The following is a 22,815-nucleotide window of genomic DNA, read 5'->3' on the forward strand; positions in this document are numbered from 1 at the left end:
ATTGTGGGTTTTCGGACCGGGCATGCGCTGCCTGCGTGCAGTAGGAGACATCGCCTCTGATGTCCGTCTCCACTGGCTCCTCCAGCAGAGCCCTCCACCCTTGTCTTGCTCTGGGTCTTGGAAGCTGAACCATGTCAACTACATCCACAGATTACCCACCACCCAGACTCTTCTGGAAGCTTAGCAGGTGGGGGACACTGGCAGACCAGAAGGGGCAAGCTGGAGACCCAGGTAGTCATTTCCTAGGTTCCCTCCCTCCCTGCAGGGTGGCCTCTGGCTGTCTGCTTCCCTGGGCACAGCTCTGGTCTTGGAGGTCCTGTGGACACAGCTATCCTCTACAATCCAGTGGGCTGCTCCTTCCTCCCAGCTTCGTCACTGTCCTTGGGTACTGCAGATCCCCCACAGCTACCCTGCTCCCTGCCCACACCTTCCTAACGGCCCTTGTGGTCCTTATTAAAACCTTCTCAAAGTATCCTACTTCATGCCAGGATCTAGGCCAAAGCTGGTCAGGAATGAATGAGAGCATGCAGGCAAGAGCTTAGCGATGTTTCTGGCGTTGAGTGAACACTGCGTAAGTATTGCCTCTTAGGCCATTTCATAGGCTCGTCACGAAGATGACATGAGCTGGTCTGTGTAAGCGCTCAGCACCTGTCAGAGCCAGACTGAAACCTCAGTGAATGACTCTGGTGCGAGGGCTCCTTCCACTGCTCCGATCAAGGCTGGAGGGCTCCTTTCCCAGCCGCAGGGAACGCTGGTGTGGAGGACACGGCTCCTTCCTGTCCTTAACTCCCCCACGAACAGAGCGATTACCTGTCTGGTGAGACCAGGAAGGGGCCCAGGGCAGGCTCAGCCAAGACCGTCTCAGGCTACTCTTGTTCACCACCATCCACAGGAATTCCGGCTCCTTCGTGGGGCCAGGTGGGGTGCCCCATGTGGGGAAGAAGGTGGTTGCCCATCTTCTCCGCTTGTTACTGCACAAGTTCCCTGGAAGAGGAGCAAAAAGGCTGCTGTCCCGAATCCAAGTCACACTGTCCAATTTTGCCTTATTAGCAATTAAGCGAATAACAAGGCTGACACCTGGACTGGTCGCTCCAGAGGCAGAACCTGGAGCAAAGGGAGATTATTATCAATCTCAGATTAGAAATTTATTTTGTATCCTTTTTTATTATGATTCTACTAAAAGGTAACCTGGTGTTGCCGTGGGTAGTGTGCCACGGGGGCCTTCTTGGGAGAGCCTGTCCAGTCTGTACTGTTCCGTCGTTCTTGAACCTGAAGCCCCATGAGGCTGAAGGTTCAAAATTGTCCTTCCCTAACATGGTCAACGCTGTGGATATTCGACATCCTTCCTGTGTCTGAAGAAGTTGGTTACCATAGACACTAGATAGTCCCTGCCCTTGCCTCCAGGGTTCAGGCATGTCCACTGGTCTCTGATTAGACACACCCATGTCTTACTTGGACCCGGAAGCAGATCCCACATGAAGTCCATCCTGGGAAGCACAATGGCATATGCCTCCAACGTTCAGAGGCAGCCATGACAAAGGTTGTGTCATTATTGTCCTATGCTCAAAATCACCCTGTCACATGCTGGTGGAGCATGGGACAATGCCTGTGACCCTAGGGCTGCTGGTGAGGTCTCCCCGTACCCAGTTCTACAACAGAAGTTTGTTTCCACCCATGTAGTCTCTAGATCAGGCCCTCCTAAAAGTTCTGTGTTTACTAAACAGCTTCGTATAACTTCTATCTCTTATTGAAAGAACCAGAATTTGCCTCCCGTGTTTGAAGCTAAGGCCTCTGTATGAGACAGCCATGGAAATCACATTCCCCTGGACCACAAACAATGTGAAGGTAGAAGTCAAATTTGTATTGATTACCACCAGGAGTTTCCTTGTCTTTTTATCTCACATTATGCTAGGAAACTATATCTGTCAGGTACAATAACAGACACCAAATCAAGCAAATTAAGCCTCCAGAAGGGACAGCTTTCAGCAGTATAAAGCCTTAGGTCTGTTGCTATAAGGACACTGGACTCAGAGATCCAGTGATTCTACAGTACACACAGCACATAGTTCTCTCTCTCTCTCTCTCTCTTTCTTTCACACACACACACACACACACACACACACACACACACATACACACAGGGGAAGAGGTTTCAAATAGTCCCTGGGGCTGTAACAAAGGAAGAGGGCCACAAGCATTAATCCCAAGGGAAAGAGTTAAGGTCTCTTGTTACATCAAGAGGAAAAGAGAGACCATTAACTGAGGCATAAACTTCCTAACTGTGAAGACCAGGATTAGTGGGCCCTGAAACCCCACCCGTCTCCAACAGACCTTCAGATTCAGGAAGCCTTCAGTAAATAACCAGTGTACTGACATGAATGAAGTGGAGACAGGGCAGCTGTGCTGAGGTGAGAGGGGCTGACAGAGAAGAAAAGATAGCTTCTGCGCCCCTTCAGATCTCACCCTCATCCCGACACTGAAGTTGAACCACCATAATGAGCCAGTAGCCTGTTCAAAAAAAAAAAAAAAAAAAAATCTGTCAGACATTCCTGCCATTTCAGCTTTATTGAATTACCATGTAGTGCAGCCGTGGACACAGAAATCACGGAGGCAGGAAATGCATTAATTTCATCTACCCATCTACTTCCACTACCTCTCTCTTAGGGACAGCCGTAAAACCTCGCCCTGCGAGCTCAGTCTACTTTATGTTCTAGCAGCAGTAAACCCAACAATCCACTGTCCTTCACTTTCTGCTTCTCCAAAAAGCTCTTCCTTTAAAGTGGAGCTGCCCAGATGTTGTGCAGAGTTTTCAGTCAACATCTTTGTGTCCTCTTGTTTGTCATTTCTGAGTCTTCCGGGCAGTAGCTGGCCCGACTTGCTTTTTCACTTCTATTTCAATCGACCAACCACAAAAGGGGAAGAAATCATTTCCAAAGTTGGCACCAAACATCTGGATGACATGCAAAGAGTAAAAATGACCCTGGACCCAAAACCTGGTGCTTGGCAGAGGGGTTGAGCATGCAAGATGTTTAGTTGATGGCAGCAGTAATGAAGACAGAAACTATTTGGTCATAGCAAGCAGCTTTGCATGCTTGGATGACAGAATAGAATTGGAACCAGAACCTCTAGATTCGGGTGGCCTGAGTTCAAACTCAGACCACGTGCATAGCAGCTGGACGACTTGAGCCCATGATTGTCCTTCTTCCAGCTTCATTTCCATCAGCAGTATTACTAGTTACCTCCACGTCTACTGACGGGGGGTGGAGCTTCAAGGAACAAAATGAGTGCAGAAGTAACTTACAGAGTGTCACTTAGTTTTATTATTTGACTCCCTGACCAAGGAAAACCAGGAAGGGACGTACACTTTAATGGCTCAACAAAGGCAAAATTTGAGAGTCCATTCTTGCCTCCTGTCCGGTGAGAATTCCTTTGCTTTCTCACCCTCTCCTATATCCCCAAAGGATATTCATTCTCAGTTAGACTTGTAGGGATCCACAGAAACTCCAGCATCCACAGCCATCTTGGTTGTAAGGATCTTGACCACCAGGTGACCTCCGTGGGCGTCCCAAGCCTCATAGGATGAATTCGTTAAGGTCAACTGAATGTGTTGTGCTGGGTTACTGACGCTCAGACTATGTCTTTACTGACATTGAACTTAATGGTTTTTTGAGATCCACCTTGACTAGCTTAGCACATAAACCCCTTCCTCCAGCCTTGGGGTACAGAGATCCCCTTGTCTTGCTGCTGCCCAGGCCATGTTTCTGTCCATTAATTCCTAATGAACGGCACTCTGAGCAGTTCTGGATTTATCCACCTTTCTTTGGTCTCTCAGCACCTTCCATCCTAGCAGTTAGTTCTTATAACTAGGGTTTTTCCAAACGACAGGACACAGGGTCTCTCCTGAAAGATGAATGACTGCCTGAAGTTTATGTTGACAATGACATCATTGTGATTCCTCCCAGGGGTATTGGGATTTTATTTTAATAAAAGAAAAGAGAGAGAGAGAAGCTAACTGCTCTTCTAACTACCCAGAACCTCCACCAGGGTCCTGGGGACATCCCCGAAATGTCACTCAGTCTGTCTTCTCCACGTAATCACATCGAAGGTTTGGAATAGAGTAAAGAAGGAAGAAGAAATCAAAGGAAAAACTAATGCCGAGAACACAGTTAAGTGTTCCATAAACATTAACAAACAAACAAACAACAGAAACACCCACACCTGGAATGGTAAAAGACAAAAAGCCCAGTGCCCCGGACACGGTGGTCTTCTCTAAATAACCTTGAATGGATGAATAAATGATAAAATTACTGAACGAGGGAGCAAGTACATTAAGAGCTGCACCACGCTTTCTCTGTTCGGTCACAAAGGAGGAAATAAATAAAAGCTAACGTTAGCAGGTACCTCTGAGAAGGAACTGACCCTAACAGCAAACTCCCTTTTACCACAGTTGCCAATGAGAATACCAATGGTTTTTTCACTGACGTGATCCTTATCTGCCTTCTTTTTAGAATGTGATCTGAAAAGGGGGAGACCTTGATAATGGTGGAGGACCCAGGCTTTGAAGCCTAGGTACCAGGGATGGAACCCAGGTGTGCTTAACCATTGAGCCACATAGCCAGCTGTTTTGTCGTATTTTATTTAGAGGCAGGGTCTCGCTGAGTTGCTGAGGCTAGCTTTGAACTTGTGATCCCCCAGCCTCAGGCTCCTGAATCACTGTGGTTATAGGTGTCCTCCACCACACTCAGGCTGCCGTCAGCTATTTCTATGAGTGAACAAAGGAATCTCAACTTTTGCCTCTGCCTGTGAAATACCCCCTGCCCAGTGAAGAAAACGAACTATAAAACAGAACAAAATATACGATACAACTGTTTTCAGACAGTAGACAACAAACCACGTGGGACCATGATTCCCAGTAGTAGTGGGGAAGCGGAAAAGGTAGATCCTACAATTGCTCCAGCTTAACTTTGGATCAGTTTCTGAACTGACAGACCAGGAGGATGAATCCAAACAGGGCAGGTGATGTGGGTCAAAGAGGCCAGTGTAGCTGGACTTGGAGGCACAGGGTACTAAAGAAAGAGCTTCAGAAATCTGCATAGCGGGGCTGGGGAAATAGCTCAGTTGGTAAAGTGCTTGCCTTGCAAGCACAGGGCCCTGAGTTCGATCCCCAGCACCACAAAAAAAAGAAAAAAGAAAGAAAAGAAAAAAGAAATCTGCATGGGGGCATTCTGGTCTCTAGGTGAATACTAATCTGCATCAGCATGAGTTTGGATTAAAAAAATAACAGAAGAAAAATCACCAGGACACTTCAAGACAATCAATTCCAGAGCTGACCTAGGAGCAGAAATTGTCAACTTTTCACTTAACCAGAGCAAAGAGCCATTGCTAAGTGGACAGTGAATTTAGTAACACCTAAGAGTTTATACCTTAAATAGTGGGGCTAACTTAACACTGAGTGGAGAGGTTAAATTAACTATTTAAAAATATCAAAATTAGTGGGGTGCAACGGCACATGCCTGTAATCCCAGTGGCTTGGGAGACTGAGGCTGGAGGATCACAAGTTCAAAGCCAGCCTCTTCAACTTAGTGAGACCCTAAGCAACTTAGCGAGACCCTGTCTCAAGATAAAAAATTAAAAAAGAAAAAAGCTGGAGATGTGGCTCAGTGGTTAAGCACCCCTGGGTTCTATCACTGGTACCAAAAAAAAAAAAAAAAAAAAAAATCAAAATTGAGTATCAAACTAATCAAACTGAACTTACTTACCTGTCAATGTAAAATTTAAGACTCTTGAAAAGAATATAACAAGAGGCAACAGGAACCACTACAAAATGCACAATGCCCAGCATTCAATGGAAAAATCAGTAGATATAACAAGAATATCTGATTCACGAAGAAGGGAAATCAATCACTAGAAATATATATAAACAGGAATGAATTATCTGTCAAGGACTCAAAACATCAATATACATAAAATAAACACAAAGATTGAAATAGAAAAGTAACCAAAATGAAGAAATATATATGTACGAATACCAGGTGGAACTTTTAGGGATGAAAGCACAATGCCTAAATAAAACTTCAGTCTACAAATTAAAAGCAGATTAAACTCTAGCGAAGAAAAGATCCATGAACAATTAAGCGGAGAGGGTAGAAAGACTGAAAAAGCATGAGGAGAGCCCTCCTGAGCTGCAGAACAATATTAAATAGCATAACATACTTGTAACCTAGTGATCTATAAGGAGGGGAGGGAGGGAAAATCATTTTAAAATGCGAATCCATTTTTAAAATGGCAATTTTTAAAAATCCAAATTTTGATGAAAAGTGGTAAAAAGTTCAATGCAGAAAGGGAGGAATAAGTGAAATGAAAACCCCGTCAAGAGAAATCCCAATCAAATTTCTGTACAGAACCAGGAACTTGTTGTAAACGGAGAACAGAGAGAACAGTTAAGGCTTCTCATCAGAAGCCACGCAACCAGAGGTACAGAATGATGTCCCTGGGGACAAAACTGTCATCTACAATTGGATAATCACCGAAAATATCCCTCAAACCTGCAGTTGGAATAAAGATTTTTAAAGACAAACAAAAACTAAGAGAAGTTGTGTAGCTGTCTATTGTGCCAGGTTAGCTCAGGGAAGGACGCGGAGTCAAGACCCCCAGACCCCGGGAGTTGGGTGGAAGCAGGCTTGTGGCGAGCAGCCTGCAAACTCGTTTGTTGCAGGAACAGATATACATTTTATAGGTTTCTTGTCCAACCACAATGTGCCTGGGGGGATCAGACCACCAGGCTCCTATACAGGTTCCCTCGGTAACACTAGGTCAACTTGGGGCAGTTGTGTACTTTCCTAGGTAGGAGGCCACCCAGCATCTGGTGCATTGCAATCACAGCACACGGGTACCAGTACTGTGACCCAACTATTACGTCTGGGGGTGTATAATGTGGAGATGGCTGCTGAAGCAGAGCAAGTGTACCAGCGGCGGTCGTAGAAGAAGCAGCAGCAGCTGCTGCAGGTGGCCACTTCCATGAGGGGGCGTCGGCCTCAAGAAAGGTGTGATTCAAGAGGGTGACCTCAACCACAGCGGGCCATGAGCCAGGGTGCAAAGCTGGTGGCAGTAACCAGCAGCCCATGCAGCAGCAGCAGCCACCCAGGCAGGAGCGACAGCCCAGGCAGCCTGCTCCACAGCCCTGGCGCAGCCGTCCACGAATCCAACACAGGTTCTAAAGGTGGCCATTGTAGGAACCGGAAAGTGTTTTCCAAGTAACTCGATACCCTGATGTGGCCACCAGAAAGGGACTTGCAAGATGCATCCATGTGACTGAAACCAGAGTGCAGGACTGGTTTAACAACAGGAGAGCCAAATACAGGAAACAGCAGAGGAAATCAATGCTCGGAGATGCGTCGTCTGCTTCCCAGGACCAAAAGTTCCTGGGCAAACGTGAAGAATCCCTAGAATGCCACCCTGCAAGAGCCAGATCAGAGACGGGTCTCCCCGCTGCAGCTGATACACAGGCCACTGCTGATGCCAAGACACACCTGTCTCCTCAGCAGTTGCATTAGCAATAAAGAAGTGAATTATGAAGAAGAAGAAGAGGAGGAGGAGGAGGAGGAGGAGGAGGAGGAAGAAAGGTCAGTGAAAGGTCTTCAAGAAGAAGAAAAACGTTACAGGGAAAACCCGGGATCACAAAGGAGTGAAAACACAGCAAATATCAGATTGTGGGCAGTATAGAAGCTATTTCCTCCATCTGTTTTTAAGATAATTCTGTTTATTTATTTAAAAATAATTTAAAAGGTAATTTAAAAATCATTTAAATATTTTAAAATAATTATTAAATTAGTTTCAAATAATTTAAAATACAAACAGTAACAATGTATTGTGGGGTCTAAAACATAAAAGCAAAATGTGATAACAATAGCATTGAGAATATCAGGGGAAATGAGAGGGTAGCATGACGTGATGCTTTTGCATTATGCATGAGATAGCATAGCGTAGTATTGTTTTACAGTGGATTGTGATTAGTTAAAAATGGGTATTGTGAACCCTGGGGCAAAGCACAAGGAATAATTAATACCCAGCATAGTAGAAAGAAAGTAGAATGCTAAAAAATATCCAACTACAACAAAATAAGACAGAAGAAATGGGGGTAAAGGAGCAGAAACACAAAGTGAAAAACAGTAGATTTAAATTAATGTACCAGTAGCAACATTAAATGGTCTTAACACTCCATTTAAAGGAGATTTTCAGACTGGATGAAAAGCAATACCCAACCATGTTCCATCTATTAGAAGCCCACATTAAAGTAAAAACACAGAAACATAGATTAGACATAAATGAAAGAATAAAAGCAGAGTGCAGTGACACACACCAGTAATCCTAGTAACTAGGGAGACCGAGGCAGGAGGATGGCAAGTTTGAGGCCAGCCTCAGCAATTTAGCAAGGCCCTATCTCAAAATAAAAAATAAAAGGTAGTAGGGCACCCCCAGATTCCATTCACAGTACTGGGGGGAAACACAGAAATGCTCTTACTATGCAAATACTAGTCACATACATGCTAGAATGGCCATATCATCTTCCAACTTCATGGCAAGTAGTGTTACTTGATTTGTAATGTTGAAGCTTTAGTTAACAAGGAGATGTGACTAACATAAAAATCTGCACCTTACAGCTCAACTTCAAAATTGAAAATAAGCCAGGTGCAGTAGTACGTGCCCGTAATCCCAGCAACTCTGGAGGTTGAGATGGGGCTCACAAGATCAAAGCCAGCCTCAACAATTTAGTGAGGCCCAAAGCAACTTAGCAAAACCTTGTCTCAAAAAAAATAAAAGAGATGGGGCTGTAGCTCCTTGGTAAAGAACCGCTGGGTTCAATCCCCAACACTCCAAAAAATAAAATTAAAATTAAAAATAAAGGAATAAAAGCAGTTGATAATGCCACATTAATAGATAGATGCTTTAAGAGATTTTTTTCTTTGTGTTGCTAGAAGTAAAGGACCAAAATTCAGTAAAAATATAGAAGATTTGACCAATGCTACCAACCATCTGTACTTAATTAACATTTACTAGATCAATAATACAAGAACAGGTGAATATTCTTCAACTATACTTGGAGCTTTCACTAAGTTAGACCAGACATTGGAAATAAAACTAGTTTTCCATGAAGTTAGAATGATCATAACTAAACAGTATTACTGGGATTGTCATGGAATTAATTTAAAAACCAACAACAGAAAGCTATCTGGAAGTAAAAAACAAAGATTTTGAAACTAGACCACACAATTCTAAATAACCCATAGAGAAAAGGAAAAAAATCAACAAGGGAATAAGAAAATATTTTTAACCACATGAAAATTAAAACACAACATAACAAAATCTGCAGGATGCACATTTAGCAGTTATTAGACAAAAACATACAGTTTTCAATATTCATATTTGGAAAGAAGGATCAAAATTAATGACCTCAGCTTTTTAAAGGCTGCTCAAAGAAAGGAAAAAGCCAATTAAACTCCAAGTGGAAGGAAGAAAGTAAATAAGAACAATATTTTTAAAACCGATTAATCTAAAATTTTACTATTTGAGGAAAAAAATCAATAGAATTGATAAAATTCTAGGAAGACAGAGAGAGGAAGAGGGAGAATAAGAAAGTGTTAAGAATAAAAGAAGTGTTATCACTAGAAATCCTATAAAAATTGAAAAGGAAAATAATAAAATCTTAGAGAAAAACAATCATGCCAAAAATTGAGAAAACCTACATGCTATGGACTAATTCCTTGACAGGCATGTGTCATCAAAAGCAACCCAAGAAGAAACAGAAACCTAAATAGCCCTATAGTAAGCAAAGGAATCCAACTCATAATTTAAAACCTCTTCACATGAAGGAAATTCCAGGTCCAAACAGCTTCAGTGGTTAATGAAACCAAGTATTTTATGAAGAAATAATGCCAGACTAGGGGTGCAGCATCTCAGTGATACAGGGTTGGCTGAGGCCCCTGTACCACAGAAGGTAGGAAGGGAGGGGTAACAACACCAGTCCTGCACAAAGGCTTTTGGTCAATAGGAAGAAAGAGTACAAGGCCCAAAACATTTCAAGGTCAGCATTATGATGTTACAATAAAGGAGAGAAACACAGAGAGAAAGAGATCTATAAACCAATATCTCATATTTTAAAAAAACTCCTTTAAAATATTAGCAAATCAAAATCCAGTGATACATAAGGAGAACAATTCAACATCGATAATGCAGAAATTATCTTAGGAATGCAAGGTTGGTTTAATACTAAGAAATCAATACAATCACCATATTAACATAGCAAAGGAGAAAGATCATTTTAATAAATTCAAGGAAAGTACTTGACACTTTCTACAAATATTTATAACAACCACAACAAAATACTGCTCAGCAAACTAGGAATAGGGAGAACTTCCTTCACCTGGAAAAGGGCATCCATAGCTGCCATGCTTAATGGTGAAAGATGAACACTGTGGGGAGCAAAGCAAAGCTATTTGTTCTCTCTGTAACAATTCGACATCACATTGAAAGTTCCAGCACCACTAACTGTGTTTTGTTTTAATGAGGCCAGGAAAGAAAGAAAAGGTTAACAAACTAGAAAGAAAGAAGTAGAACAGACTTTATAGGTAGAAAAACTTGCCAAATACAAAGAAAATCCTAAACCTCCAAAAAACTGCTAAGGACTCTTATGTGAATTTCACAGTCATAAAATTCAATTATATTTCTCCATGTTTTTATTGGTGCATTATAGTAATAGTTGATGGTGTGATTTATTGTTATATACTTGTAAAGGTACACAATATAATTTGACCGATATCATGTGATGGTATTTCACCTTTCCCTCCCCTCTTGCCTCTCCCTGGTCCCTTTTCTCTACCTATTCTCCTGATCTCCCTTAGATCTTCATAAGAGTCCCCGGAACTTTCCTCTCCTTTTTCCTCTCTAGTTTCCACATATCAGAGAAAACTTGGGATCCCTGACATTCTGAATTTGAATTTGTCTTAATTCACTTAACAAAATGATCTCAAGCTCCATCCATGTTCCCACAAATGACATAATTTCATTCTTATGATTGAATAAAACTTCATGGTGTATATGTACCACATTTACTTTATCCATTCATCTGTTGACAAACACCAGCACAATCGTCTGACTATTGTGAATTGTGCTGCTCTAAACATGGGTATGCATGCATCACTATTATAATGATGACTTTAATTCTTTAGGATAAATACCAAGGAGTAGTATAGCTCAATCATACAGTGGTTCTATTCCTAGTCTTTTGAAGAACCTCCATACTGATTTCCATAGTGGACAATGCTGAGAGAAATTAAAGACATACATAAGTAGAGACAGTCTGTCTACAATACCTTTATTTTATTTTTATATGGTGCTGAGGATCGAACCAGGGCCTCACGCATGCTAGGCAGGCACTCTACTACTGAGCCACAACCCCAGCCCCAGTCTGTCTACAAATTGAGTGACTTAGTACTGTTTTTTAACATGTCATTTCTCCACAGATGATGTACAGATCCATTGTAATCGCAGCCAAAACCTTAGCAGACTGGTTTGTAGAGATGGACAAGAGAATTCTAAAATTTATTTCACAATACAAAAGACCTAAAAGATCCAAAATAATTTTTAAAAGAGGAACCAAAAAATTATATGATTTCAAGACTTGCTATAAAGTTCTGGTAACCAAGACAGTGCAATTTTGGCAAAATGATTGACAAAATAATGGCAAAGAACAAAGGATCTGACATAAACCAACGCATTCATGCTTAATTTTCCGACACACAAGTACTATGTCAATTTAATGGAAAGAATAGTCTTTTCAACAAATAATAATCCAACCACTGAGCTCTAGACAGAAAAAAGAAATGCAACACTATCCTTTCCCCCAATAATAAACAAAAATTACCTCAGAATGGATCATATGCCTAAATATAAAAGCTCAAATAGGAAACTTCTAGAAGATGACAGAGAAAATTTTTGCCATATTAATATAGGGAAAAATCTCTTAGAACATACAAAAAAAGCAAACCACTCAAAAATTTATGAAATGGACTTCATCAAAGTTCAAAACTTCCACTTTTTGAATCACTCAATTAAGGAAATTAAAAGGCAAACTCATAGACTAGGACAAAATATTTTACAATATAGATCTTACCTAGTCCTGTGTCCTGTATATATAAGAACTCTTATGACTCAACAATATGAAGATGACCAACCCAATTTTGAAAATTGGTAAGGTACAGAGATACCTTATAAAAGAAAATACGTGCTCCAAAAGCACATGAAAAGATTCTCAACATCATAGTCATCTATAAATGTAAATTAAAACTATAATGAGATTCCACTCTATACCCACCAGAAAATTAAAAAGACAGATGATGCCCAGTGTTGGGATGGATGCGGAGCAATCGGAACCCTCTTGTGTTTATGGTAATAATGCAAAATGGCACGCCCACTTAGGGAGACCGTGGGTATTTTTAACATTAAACATACACGTGCCGTATGATGCATCAATCCCACTCCTGGATGTGTTGCTGAGAACATGCTAGCACGTATCCACGCGAGGATGAGTGCAGGAGTATGCACAGCAGCTTCGTTTATAATCAGTCGTGGTGTGCTCCTGCAGTGGAGAATCCCACAGCGGCAAGAGGGAGTGAACTACAGACACGTGCAGAAACACAGAGGAGTCTCAAAACCACGGTGCTGAATTAAAGCAGTGAGATGGGAAGACTAGAGTCCACGCTTCCATGCGTGTGGAATGGTTCATCTGGCCTGCAGTAACCGACGGCCAGGGACTCTTTGGAGCAGGCCAGCAGGGCTAGTTCTGAGGTCTGCATCTGGCTTTTTGCTTTGCACACGGGCCTTTGTCTGGGCTCCAAAGCCTGATGGCTGAAGCTTCTGGAATGCTCTAGGTACTGCTGAATCAGATGTGTTTCAGCTTCAGTGATTCACAAATTCCAATTTGCAGAACTTTCTTGGGCTAGCTGTTCTTGGGAGCCCTTTTCCCCAGCTGCCTCTGACATGAATGGTCCTCCTCCCATGGTTTCACCTGACAGTGAGGTGCTCCTCTGGAGGACCCACTGGGGCGATGCCTGGGACATCACACTGCTCTGGGCCGTGAAGACAGAGTGCTGCACTGCTTCTTGGGACATGAAAGTTGCCAGGGGCGCCTGACCCCAGGCAAGTCTCACAGCCTGGCATCCTGTCTCCACATGGCTCTGAGCAGATTGCTGTGAGCTCCCAGCACAGGAAAGAGCATGTGGGACCCTGTTGGGATGCATGAATACACAGCTTTGAGCAGTAGGCACCTGCCCCGGAGGGCCACTGAGCCCGTCCAGTGAGTGCTGAGCCATTACAGGTGCTTGGATGGAGAAAGGAGCTCTTTCACCTTAATGCACTCCAGAGTGGCTACAGAACTCAAATCATTCCACCGATCCACCTGTCAGGGCTGGATCCTCCAGAAGTCCACATCAGTGGGAGGAAGGGGGCAGTAGGTCTGCTCTCCATACTTGTCTGGAGAATGTATTACCTTGGGCCAGTGTCTTCCTTCCCGATATCTGCTGAGATCCTGCAGGACGATGCCTTTTATGTGAACAGGATGGTGACATCCTTCTGGTCAAGGAGATGGAGTCGCAGAAGGATCATCACAGATGCCCAACAGAGCAATTAACAACGCGAGCTCAGAAGGCAGTCAGCCAGGCCCACGTTTGAATCCAGCTCCATATTTGATAGTTGAGTGATTTGGGTAAGTTACTGCACTTTCCCAAAGCTGTTTCCTCATCTGTACAAATGGAGATAAGGGAACGTTAAAATAAATGATATATGTATTAAAGGGCAGGCACAGAGTGCTGCTCAGGAAGCCCTTGGTTAATAATAATAAAAAAATTACTTTTCTTAGTGCTGGGAGCTCCTCATAGGGAGCAAAAAAATCTGGGGCTAAACTGTTGGTAAATGTTCCTCTGATTTCATTTTATTTTCCATGTTTTAAGTACTATAGACTGGAAGACTGTCCATGAAGCTAGGTTGGGGCCTGGGACATGAGAACAGCTGACACACACCCGACCTTTAAAGGCTGTGCTCTCCCTCAGTCACAGAGTCAGACGTGTAGACCCTGAGATGGCAGAGACATAGGCTGGGAGAAGCTCAGGTGCCGGAGGGCCACCCAACCAGTATTGGACTTAGCAAAAGGAAGAGACGATTGCTTTCTTTATGAGACCACTGACATTTGGGGGATTATTTGTTACTTCGCCATAACAGAGCCTATCCAAACTAATTCAAACAAAAACTAGCAAAAAGAGTAGACCAAAGCACCCGTTGGCCAAAATACAATGAATATCCCAGTCAGGCAGAGATGAACAGTATGAATTTTTCATCAGGAACAAAACAGTTGTCACGATTTTAAAGTAAATGTAATTGCTATTCTCCCATGCAAGCTCATAATGGAATCAGACAATTATAGCCTATGGGCAGGTCTAGCAACACAAAAACATCAGTCTGAACTTTTTGGTCTTCATATAACATCACTGTGGCTATACTTCTATGCCTCAAGCTTTGCATGATTGTGCAGATTAAAAACATCCTTTCCATAAATTTCAATAAATTGGCAGTGAATTTTTGCAATGGAAACATATTCTTATTTAAAATTGCACATCACAGCATGTGTCTTGTCTGGGGACCACCTGTTGAAGAAAGCAGCCATTTGTAATTAAGGATACACAGTCATAAATGATCACAGTCAGACCATGCTAGAATGTGGCCACACATGTTTAACAAAACACCATGCTCCCTGGACCGTGTTTTCCTGTGTCAATGGAATAGAAATCAACCCCATGAAACTGTCTCGAAGACCCCAGGGCCTTTGCATATATGATTCCCTCTGCCTGGAGTGCTCCCTGTTCTTATGCAGAGTTCCTTTTCTTCAGATCCATGGATCAAAGTTTACCTTTGATAAAGTTGTCAAAGAAGACATCTTTGACAACTCTTTCTACAGGAAGTTAACACCTCTCTATCTCTGCACCTGATTCATTTCCTTCATAGCACTATATTTCTATATGTAATTTGAGGATGTCTTATTTACTTGTTTATTGTGCATTTCTCCCACCAGACCTTAGTAACTGTGAAACCTACCCCACCTTTAGAACTCCAGGTATATGAGCTAATAAAGCCCTTGGAGTGTTTAAGCCAATTTCAGCTGAATGTTCTGATTTTATAGATGATTTTACAGCTTGAAATCTTTTCTAGCAAGTATATCTACTTTGTATAGCATTACCACCGCTGTCTTCATTGAGATTATCTGTATGAATTTAAAATCTTCTATGCACTAGACACTCTTGGGTACTTTATTTAATGTACTCATCATAGAAACTCTAAAAGTTAGGGATTGTTTAATGTTATTTTATAGACGAGGAAATTGATGCTAAAAAGATGTAATTAACACAGGTCACTTTTTATCTGTTCTGCATCCCTTCCTTTGATGGATCTGCATTCCCACTTGGTGTGATTCTGAAGGAGATGTCACTCAAGTACACCACAAGTTCAGGCACATGATCCAGGCTGGTCAATCAGAACATCTCTTCACCTGGACTCTGACTGGGCCAGAAGGAGCCACATGACCCAAGCAAAGCTAATCACAGTCCTTCCTTGTTCTGTATCTATTAGGACAGTAAGAATCTCCTGAATTCAGATGATACTCTAAAAGGCTCATAACCTTCCTGTAGCTAGGAACTATCTTGGTACCATGGAGGGATCCTGTCTAAGAAAGAAGTTCACATTTGGCAAGAGTGAATGAAGAAGCAGCCAATGCCTTCCCTTGAGCCCCTGGATCTAGTTGTGCCTGAGATATGCATAATTCTTTGGGAGTTCTCAGTTCTGTGAAGCATAAACTCCTCCTGTTACTTAATATTGTCTGAGTGAGTTCCTGCCACTTGTCAACAAAGATGCAGTATCATGTAGTTCAATAAATGTTAGTTCTCTCAAGTTTCCTCCCTAAAGTGACCACTGGCCATTAACCCCACCAATAGTTGACAACATGTCAACTTCTGCCACTGTGGTCACCCCCATTTCCTTATTAACCTTCATACCTCATGTTTGGTCCAACTGCTGAGCTGAGCCCAACCTGTGCCTCTGTCTAGATGCAAAATGATGTCTTCTCAATGGGTCTCACTTTTAAGAGCTTCCCCAGCAAATGACTGCCCATTTAATACTGCAGCAAAAATTAAGAGTCTGCAGGTCAGACACATTGCCTTTAAACAAATGTCCTATTTTAAAAGTCAGTGACTATTGCCCTGTAAGAAAGATGACTACTATTTCCCATTCATAATGAGTTTGAGACTCAAGGTATAAAAGGTAACTTCACAGAATCTCTCTCGTTCCTTAAGAGTCCTGTTAGAGATAGGTATGAGAACAATTAATAAAGCCATTAGACAGCTGAGAAAACTGAGGACCAAAGAGTCATAGCAATTTGACTCAGTTACAATCACGTCCAGACTGGAATTGGGGTTCTTTCCAGTGCAGCCCACCCTGAAAGGCGTCACCGTGTTCTGATCGGCAGGCCACAATCCTGAGCATACACTCCCAACCCTTGGTAATACACCTGGTCCATTTAGACAATGAAGCTCCATCAGATTAGCTTGCCATATAAAATACAGGATGGCCCATTAAATCTGAATTTCAGGTAATGAATTTTTTGGTATAAACATGGTCCAAATGTTGCATGGGGGGTATCCTTGCACTAAAAAATTTTTCATTATTAAATAGGAGATCAGTAGATTAGAATAAGGGAATAAGGGAGAGGAAAGAGGGACAGTAAAAGAACAGGGGAATGGATCTGACCAAACTTTCCTATGTACGTATACAAATGTACCACAGCAACTCTCACCTATGAATAATTAAGTCAAAAAGAACCCTAATAGTATGTATAACTAAAATGCACTAATTTAAAAATGTTGAAAATTCATTATTTAACTGGAGATCAAGTTTCCCTGGGCATCCTGTGGTTTTGTTTGCTACAGTGCTACAAGAAGATCAGAAAGGGGATCCGGGGCTGGGGAGATAGCTCAGCTGGTAGAGTGCTTGCCTCGCAAGCACAAGGCCCTGAGTTCGATCCCCGGTACCGCAAAAAAATAAAAATAAGAAAAGAAAGGGGATCTCGGTTGTCGTTTCTTTGCAAAGTCAGACTGTACAGTCTTTCTTTGCAAAGTCAGACTGTACAGAACTTGAAACACCACCCCTGGGTGCAGAGCATGTCTGGTACTGATTTCATTTGATATGATGGCCAAGATGCAGGAACTCCTCAATCTTACTCTACTGTTCATTCTTCTTTCCAAGCGCTTTCTAGGGGGTCTGTTCACATAAGAAATGGTGGCAAAAAGGGACTGGAAATGCCATTTTATTATGAGCAGAGCAGTGGCCCCAAACAGGAAGTCATAGCCCATTGCTCTTGACCCTGTGGGATCAGATTAACCATCTGTCTGCCCTTGGGAAAGAGGACTGCTCGGGAGCGGGTGGGCGGGGAAGCGGAAGCTCTGGAGAGCACTGGCTGAGTGGTTAGCTTTTGATGACAGCAAAGGAATCTGGTTGTCCCTCTTGGAAACTACAACTGAGAATATCAATTTGGAAGTTGTGGGGCAAGTCAAGGTGGGTCACACAACCAGGGAGGAGGAATTGGGAAGCATGTGACCGCAGGCATCTGATGTCCTTCCGGGAGATCAGAAAAGCGCGCGAGTTGCAACTTCTTTGGAAAATCAGACTTTTCTTGCATGGATCCCGAAGTGCCTGACTCTATGTTGGTACTGGGGCAGGGTTTGATGTCATCTGACATTATCAAGAATAAAGCTGGTGTGGAGGGAGCAGGAAAGAGAGGACATACTCCTCCAGGGTCCCTCCACTCCTACCTCGGCTCCTGCAAGCGGCAGGCGGCCCCTTCTGAGTATTCTGAATAAACTAGCCCCTGGTAGCAGAGCCAGCGTGGGTCGATTTCCATGACTTCCCCCATTCTGTCACTTACCCAACTGAGAAAAACAACTGAAGAAAGAGGCAAGTCCCAGTTCAGTTCATTGCAATTTATTTAATTTAAAAATAAAAACAGAAACAAACAAAAAAAAAATAACAAAACAAAAATCAGTTTCCATTGAAAATACAAACACTTTGGGTGGTTATCCAGCGTTTTTCTTTTTGTCCCTTGTAGGCTGTTCTCAAGCCAATCAAATGAGTAAAAAACAATTTTGACTGGAGCCATAGAGCATGTTGCACCAATTAAATTACACCAATATATTATTATAATACCTTTGAAATGCCTTTCAGACCAATAAATAAAAAAAAGACAAATTCAAATTAAAAAGTCAACTTTTTATTACCAAAAAAATAGAAATTAAATAAAAAGTCACAACACGGATTTAAAAAAAAAAAAATGTGCAGTCAAGTGTCTCCTGCTCTCTCCCTTTTTTTTTTTTTTTTTTTTTCTTTTTTCTCCTAGGAATGATACCATGCCAGTAAATCCCTACAGAACATTTCCAGTTTGGCGATAAGCAGTCAGTCGATCATTCACATTTGTATTCAAGACAGCAGGCCTGGGCAAAACTCCTGAACTTCACCCTGAAACGTGCTCCTGGAAGAAGCACCTGGTAACAGGGATGGAAATTCAGAGGGTACTTAGTATTTCCATTTCGCCTGGGGTCTTGAAGCACTTCCTGAAAACTGATCTTGCCTTGAAATTTACCTGTAAAAAGAAGTATAATTCTACCCCTTTGGCAGATGTGTAAACTAAGACGCCGAAAAGCCCACAGAGGCAAGGAAAAGACCAGGAGAGCGGACATCAAATCTCCTGCTTTCAAACCAGGTCATCGAATTGTCCTCACCTGTAATTGCATGGAAATGCACCAAGCATGACTTCTTTGGATGGGGACTGGCTGGCAGGGGTGATGGGGCTTGATCAGGAAGCAGGGCTGCCTTTAAGGGCTTTCAGAGATTTTCCTTGAAAGGAGAGTTGACGTCACATCCAGAAACCAGAGGATGTCAGAAGAACGACAGAAATGGGCAGGGCCTGAGAGACCAACTAACCCGGCCCCGGAGCCCCGCCTGGAGAGGGGAACAAGTCCCCAACACGACAGGTGCCCAAGGACACCAGCCATTTAACAGCAGACCAGGACTCGACTCAGAGTCTCTGCCTCTGAATGGAGGCTCTTCTTTGCCACAATCCACCAGGTTTACTGACAAAAAGAACATGCAGGTGTTTGGGAGACAGGAGTGGAATGATTTTCCTTGATGGTGTCATTTTCCTTAAAGATTAGAATCATGGAAAATGCTAAGCAGATGCAGTCACTTGGCCAAAGGGACAAACACACTGGCTGGTAAGTAGGTGGATGTTATACCTAAGTCATCCCAACAGCTGCCAGCGAGCCCAGCTGCTCTGATCTGCGACCAGCAGTGTGGCAGAAGAGGCTGGTCAGGAAAGACTGCAGATGGGAGGCAGAGAGAGGGAGCTCAGAGGCTGCAGGGTGCCCTCCACGCACCCCACATCCCAAACACAACTCGCCCTTTACAGATCTTTCTCCCTTCTGACCTCTACTGGAGTTCAGGAAGGAGCGGAACTGAATGAGAGGAAACTAAGCAGCTTCTCACAAGATGCTCAGCTCAACCTGAGGGAAGCCACAAGCCAGAACCACCTCCTGAAGGTGAGGGCGACATCGTCCCAGTGAATGCTCTTAGTGAATTCTGGTTTTTCCAAACATATCCCAAGATCAGTCATCCCGGTTCTAAGTGACTATGAAGTCGGCCACCTTGAAATCAGGATTTTGATGTCCCTAAGCCAGTAGAAACTAGACTCATCCCCGAAAGACCTGTCATTTCAGAGAGTGTCCTCGAGATGTCCCCCTGGGGGAGTGCTTGTCAGTGGCTGCTTAGAAATGATACACCCGGCTTCACAATGTGTACGGGAGTCCTGCACCTCTCTTCTGCCTCCTCCAGAACCCTCTGGACGGCTTCTAAAGAAGGCTTCCTCTCCCCTACGCTTCCTCCTCACTCACTTCGCTCTTCCGACACCTCGTTCATTTAAATGGATGGAACTTTCTCTCTCCCCAAAGCCCAGGAGCTTGTGTCAGAATTCAAAACCATGACAGAATACTTAGATTTGGGGAACGAAGCACCTGTCTGACTTTCCTCTCCTCATCCAAATATCCCACCTACATGCTAATTCCCAGAAGCGAACTCCTCTACCTCTGAGGATTCCATACTGGGTGGATGGGAAACCACTTGCTATCAGGGAACAGAGCCAGTGACTGAGCCAGGTAATAATCCTTTAGAAACTGTGGACAGTGTCACACACCCAATTCAAAGCAAAAGGCAGCATTCCAGTTAATATTGAGACATGAAGGAAAGGGACAAGTTGCCCCTTGCAAATGTACTTCAACTTCCAATCAACTGTGCAAAGGCCCCAGAGGGTGGTGTGCTCTAGAATACATGAGAGTCTGGCCTCTGACACCGTCATCTTTCTCCCTGTCCACTCTCAGGAAGCTGTGCTGAGAGCAAGGCCAACAGCAAGGAGCCACACAATCACCATGGGCTGACACTATAGTCCTAGCAGAGTTCAGAGCATTCTCTGACCAGATCCCTGTTTTCCATTCAAGGCAGAGTAGCAAATTAGCAAATGCCACAACAGTGGCGCAGAAGAGTTGATGCAGATCAGACAGGATGCTTTCACCTAATTCCCAGGGCTCAGCCAGGCCAAAGATGATAACCACGCAGCAGGAGTGCTACTGCCTTCCCTTCCCCTTCTATGGCAGCCATTACTATTGGATCCCAGCACTCTGCTGTGCATGGGCCACTTAAACCAACACACCCAAGAGACATTATAAATCAATCACCCATCCAAACTCAGGTTGCTGAAATCTGGCCAGCCCCATCCAGTCAGATCAAGCTCGCAAAGAAGCAAAGGAGCAATCTCTTTGGGCTCATCCAAAGCAGATGGTCCTGGTTTCTCTTGCCCCTCCTCCAAAGCATTTTGATGACTTCTAGGGAAATGCCCCCTTCCCCATCTGCTCCCCAGTCCCACCAAGCACTGGCCAACACCACCCTCCCTGGGCAGCTGGTCCTCCAGGAGGTGCCATATGCAAATGCCAATTAGGACCCAAATTCTGACTGGCAGTTGGCAGAACTGGCAGGGCGCCTGCTTCTCCCTTTTAGGTGCTGGCTCAAGGCTGCAAACCTGGCCAAGCCAGACGGCGCCAATCCTTTTTCAGTCTGCTGTCCTGGCCAGCAAAGAGGTAACCAGCCTGTTGGCACAAGCCCTGCTCCCCTTCCTCCCTGCACCCCCCCGCCCGTGCCCTGTGCCCTGGAGGGCTAGTTGAGCTTGCTGCAGATCTCCAGCGCTTTCTTGTAGACCTGAGTCACGTCGTCCATGTCCGTGAGGAGGGAGAAGCTGCTGTCCGCCAGTCGGTTCCGGTACCGCTTCAGGTACTGGGGCCGCGGCCGGTTCTGGAGCCCTTCGAAGTCCTGGAGCTGCAGGAAGTTTTCAGCAGAGACGCAGCTGCGGATGCGCTGGCGGGCAGGGCGGTTCTCCTGCACGTCCAACAGGTCGAAGGAGTCACTGGACAGGACGCTGTCATCACTGATGACGCTGGAGGGACGGCTGTAGCTCCGGGAGAGGCCCTCAGCGGGGACACCGGGCTCTGACAAGGATTCCAGTGTGGGCACTTCGGGGCTGGCCAGGGCCGGGTCCGTGGCGCCTGCTGAGTATTTGCTGCTGTGTTTCAAGATGCCCTTCCTCCGGCAGGACAGGCTGTGAGAAGCCACTCTGGCTGGGTCCGGGGGGCTGGGGGAGGGGAGGCCGCCGCCCATCGCCTCGTTACTGTCCAGCAGCTCTGAAGATTCGCTGCGCTCTGGGGACGAGTAGTAACCCGATTCTCTCTGCTGGGTCTTTTTCAAGATGCCTTTCTTGGGCATTGTGGCCGACTGCGTGGGACTGAGTTTCCCTGGCACGTCTGCCTCGGGGGAGCTCGGGAGGGGCACGCCAGTCCGGCACAAGTCCTGCTCCATCTTGAAGGCAGAGGGCAAGGCAGGGCCCACCACGCCCTCGATGAAGCCGGTGCTATGCGAGCGGTGCTCACTGTTGCTTCTCTTCTTCAGGATGCCCTTGGGCCTCTTGGAACTCAGCTTGGAAGGGCTTTCGGGCACCAAGTCCTGGCCAGACTGGGCAAAGTCATTCTCCTTCTTGGATTTCTTCAGCGACCGCTGCCGTTCCAGCATGGCCTCAGAGGCCCCGGGTTTGGCCAGGCCCTTGATCTTGGCTTCCGCCTCAGCCTGCAGCCCCGTGGATCGATGGTGCCAGTCGATGATCCGCGCCAAGAGCGGGGACTCGGAGTCACGAAGGGCGTCACAGTCGCAGACGCTGCTCTTGTAGCCCCAGTTCACCCACCAGTGGTTGGCAATGTCCTCGATGGTGGCCCGGCGATCAGGGTTCACCATCAGCATCCACCGAATGAGCCCTCGAGCATCTAGGAGACGAGAGACAGAAGAAAGTGTCAGGCAGAGCTTTCGAGGTTGCGGCGGGGGGGACTCCAGGAGCAGCTCTGGAGACACACTTGCTTTAGGAAAAAACCCACTGGAGATCTGGTCCAGCCACACTTTGGAGCAAGAAGCGCAAGCCTTTCAGACTGCACATCAAAAGCAGAAGCAAGACTTGACACAGAGGCCACGACATCCTGCCCTGTCCCTCCATGAGAGAAGGAATGTCATGGAACTACTGGACTTCTACCCTCTCAGACCTTCATCAAGGGCAGCAGGCCAGCTAATCCAGGGAGAATTAAA

At 44.5% G+C, this 22,815-nt stretch overlaps 1 protein-coding gene across 3 annotated transcripts in view; it reads right to left on the minus strand.

Annotated features, from left to right (window-relative positions):
- Positions 1-18,059: 18,059 nt before the first annotated feature.
- Positions 18,060-22,815, minus strand: part of NUAK1 (NUAK family kinase 1) — a 67,579-nt gene continuing 62,823 nt past the window's right edge. For all 3 annotated transcript variants that reach the window (XM_079141599.1, XM_079141600.1, XM_079141601.1), the window contains one exon: positions 18,060-22,502. In XM_079141599.1, coding sequence (XP_078997725.1) covers positions 21,349-22,502 — 1,154 coding nt within the window. In that variant the 3' untranslated portion in view covers positions 18,060-21,348. The remainder of the gene's footprint in view (positions 22,503-22,815) is intronic.

The sequence above is a fragment of the Sciurus vulgaris genome, assembly GCF_902686455.1.
Source record: "Sciurus vulgaris genome assembly, chromosome: 5".
NCBI classification, from domain to species: domain Eukaryota; kingdom Metazoa; phylum Chordata; class Mammalia; order Rodentia; family Sciuridae; genus Sciurus; species Sciurus vulgaris.